The sequence below is a fragment of the Acanthamoeba castellanii genome (assembly GCF_000313135.1).
Source record: "Acanthamoeba castellanii str. Neff unplaced genomic scaffold scf7180000084633, whole genome shotgun sequence".
Taxonomy (NCBI): Eukaryota; Discosea; order Longamoebia; family Acanthamoebidae; genus Acanthamoeba; species Acanthamoeba castellanii.
Window position 1 is genome coordinate 12,841 of NW_004457651.1, and position 1,788 is coordinate 14,628.

General features: G+C 60.2%; 1 protein-coding gene across 1 annotated transcript; it reads left to right on the top strand.

Moving 5' to 3' along the window:
• Positions 1–242: 242 nt before the first annotated feature.
• ACA1_342290 (uncharacterized protein) lies at positions 243–1,756 on the top strand (the record flags this gene model as incomplete). Its single annotated transcript, XM_004352621.1, has 5 exons — positions 243–482; positions 552–646; positions 672–942; positions 1,039–1,201; positions 1,284–1,756. 5 exons carry the CDS (start codon positions 243–245, stop codon positions 1,754–1,756), a joined length of 1,242 nt encoding a protein of 413 aa, XP_004352673.1.
• Between the last annotated feature and the right edge of the window lie 32 nt (positions 1,757–1,788).

The window sequence follows — 1,788 nt, forward strand, 5'->3', positions numbered from 1 at the left end:
TGAGGCAGGGACTCGGGCTGGCCACCTTCAAGGGCTACAAGCTAAACCGCAACGTCAACCAGAGCAAGTGCAAGAAGGTGAAGAACGATGAAGCTGAGGCCTCACCACCACCATCACTGGCTGCCCATCAAGAAGGTCCTCTCACCCCTGGGCCAAGCACCTCACACGTGGGACTGGCAGCCCAGAACGCTGCAGCACTCCTGGGCGCAAAGGAAGGCAATGCCACACCCGATGACCTCGACATGCTGCCACATGACGACCACCCATTGGTCGGGCAGCAGGACCACGTGGCTGACAAGGTAGCGCACTACCTTCAGTCCATCACTGCCGCCAATGGAGGCCATGGAGGTGTCAGTGTTGACACGATCGACGACCTGCTGGCCCGCGTCAAGTCAGCCTACATGCGGCTCATCGAGTCCACGCCAGATGACATCTGCACTGTCACCGCCAGCACTGATGAGCCTGACCTCCTTGTGCCTACGGTGCCAGAGCACAGAGGTACTGATTTCTCTGTGTGGGGTGAAGTCCTAACTGGGCTCATTGCCAATCAGGAGGATGGTAATGCTGTGGAGGAGCTCATTGTGACCCACCTTGCCACCGCGATCCCGGGGCCGGAAGATGGCGTCCTCCCGCCTCCCGATCCTCGGTGCTCTTCCCCGACCCACACCAAGAGACCGATCCGACTCGAGGGTCGATGATGATAGGGAAGACGCGGCGAGCGCTGAGGGAGCGGGGAGAGAACGCTGGATGGAGTGGGCTGAGATGGACATTGGAGAGCTCTTGGGCGACCTTGAAGACAAGGAAGATCATACAGACCAGCACTGGAAGAGAAGCGCCAACGATCAGCCCACCGCCTCCAGCGCCGGCCATCAGGACACCCACAACAAACAATATCAGGCGACAGAGCCGAGGAGACCAGGAACCACTCTTTCCTCTCGTTTGGTACGCACCTTCTGCGCCGCCATCTCTCTTCACTCCCCAAGGCTGCATCACCTTACCAAGCGCGGATTCGCTTCCAATGGGGCGCCCTGGCAGCAGGGCGAGGAGATCCAGTCTGGCGAAGAGTTTCATCCGGATTCGCCGTCGTACGAGCCACCTCAGCCTGAGCGTCAGAGCTTCACGTTTGGTCCACAACAACCATCATACCAGCGAGGGGGTCCACCAGGCCGGCCAGCGATCCCAGCCAGTCACACACGAGAGGGTACACCGTTCCTCCAGTGTGCTTTCTTCCTGAGAGGCATGCCTGCCAGGCTCTGACGGACCAGCCCTGCTTCTTACTGCAGACAGGCCAACCGAGCGCCGGTCATGGGCTCACAGCCCAGAGAATCAGCGCAACAACTTGCGACAAGGTTGGGGGAGGTCCTCCGACAAGAGGAGTCACAACAACCGACCCTATCGTCCCAGAGACACGCACTGTCGTGCAGAAGCCAAGCGTCATCAATCTCACCAGCACACTCACCAACACACTCACTACGAGCCGCGGCGAAAATGGCACCAATCAAGATCAAGTCCGACGCACAACTATTCTCAGGAGCACAAGCACAACAAGCACATGGGGACAACGTCAGACGCAACCGAGGCAGGAAGCGTTCGAGAGAGAGGACAGACCACTTCACCCGTTCGTCGCACGCGCGGCCAGCCCATCACCACCACCAGGGATCCGGCCGTGACAAACGGAGACGGCGGGAGGACGAGTCGGAGCAGGGGTCATCAGCACGAGCTGAGAGCGAACCCCACGGGTCACACCCCCTGGTGAGCCTTGCGACGTCCCGGAAGCCGGGACACCTG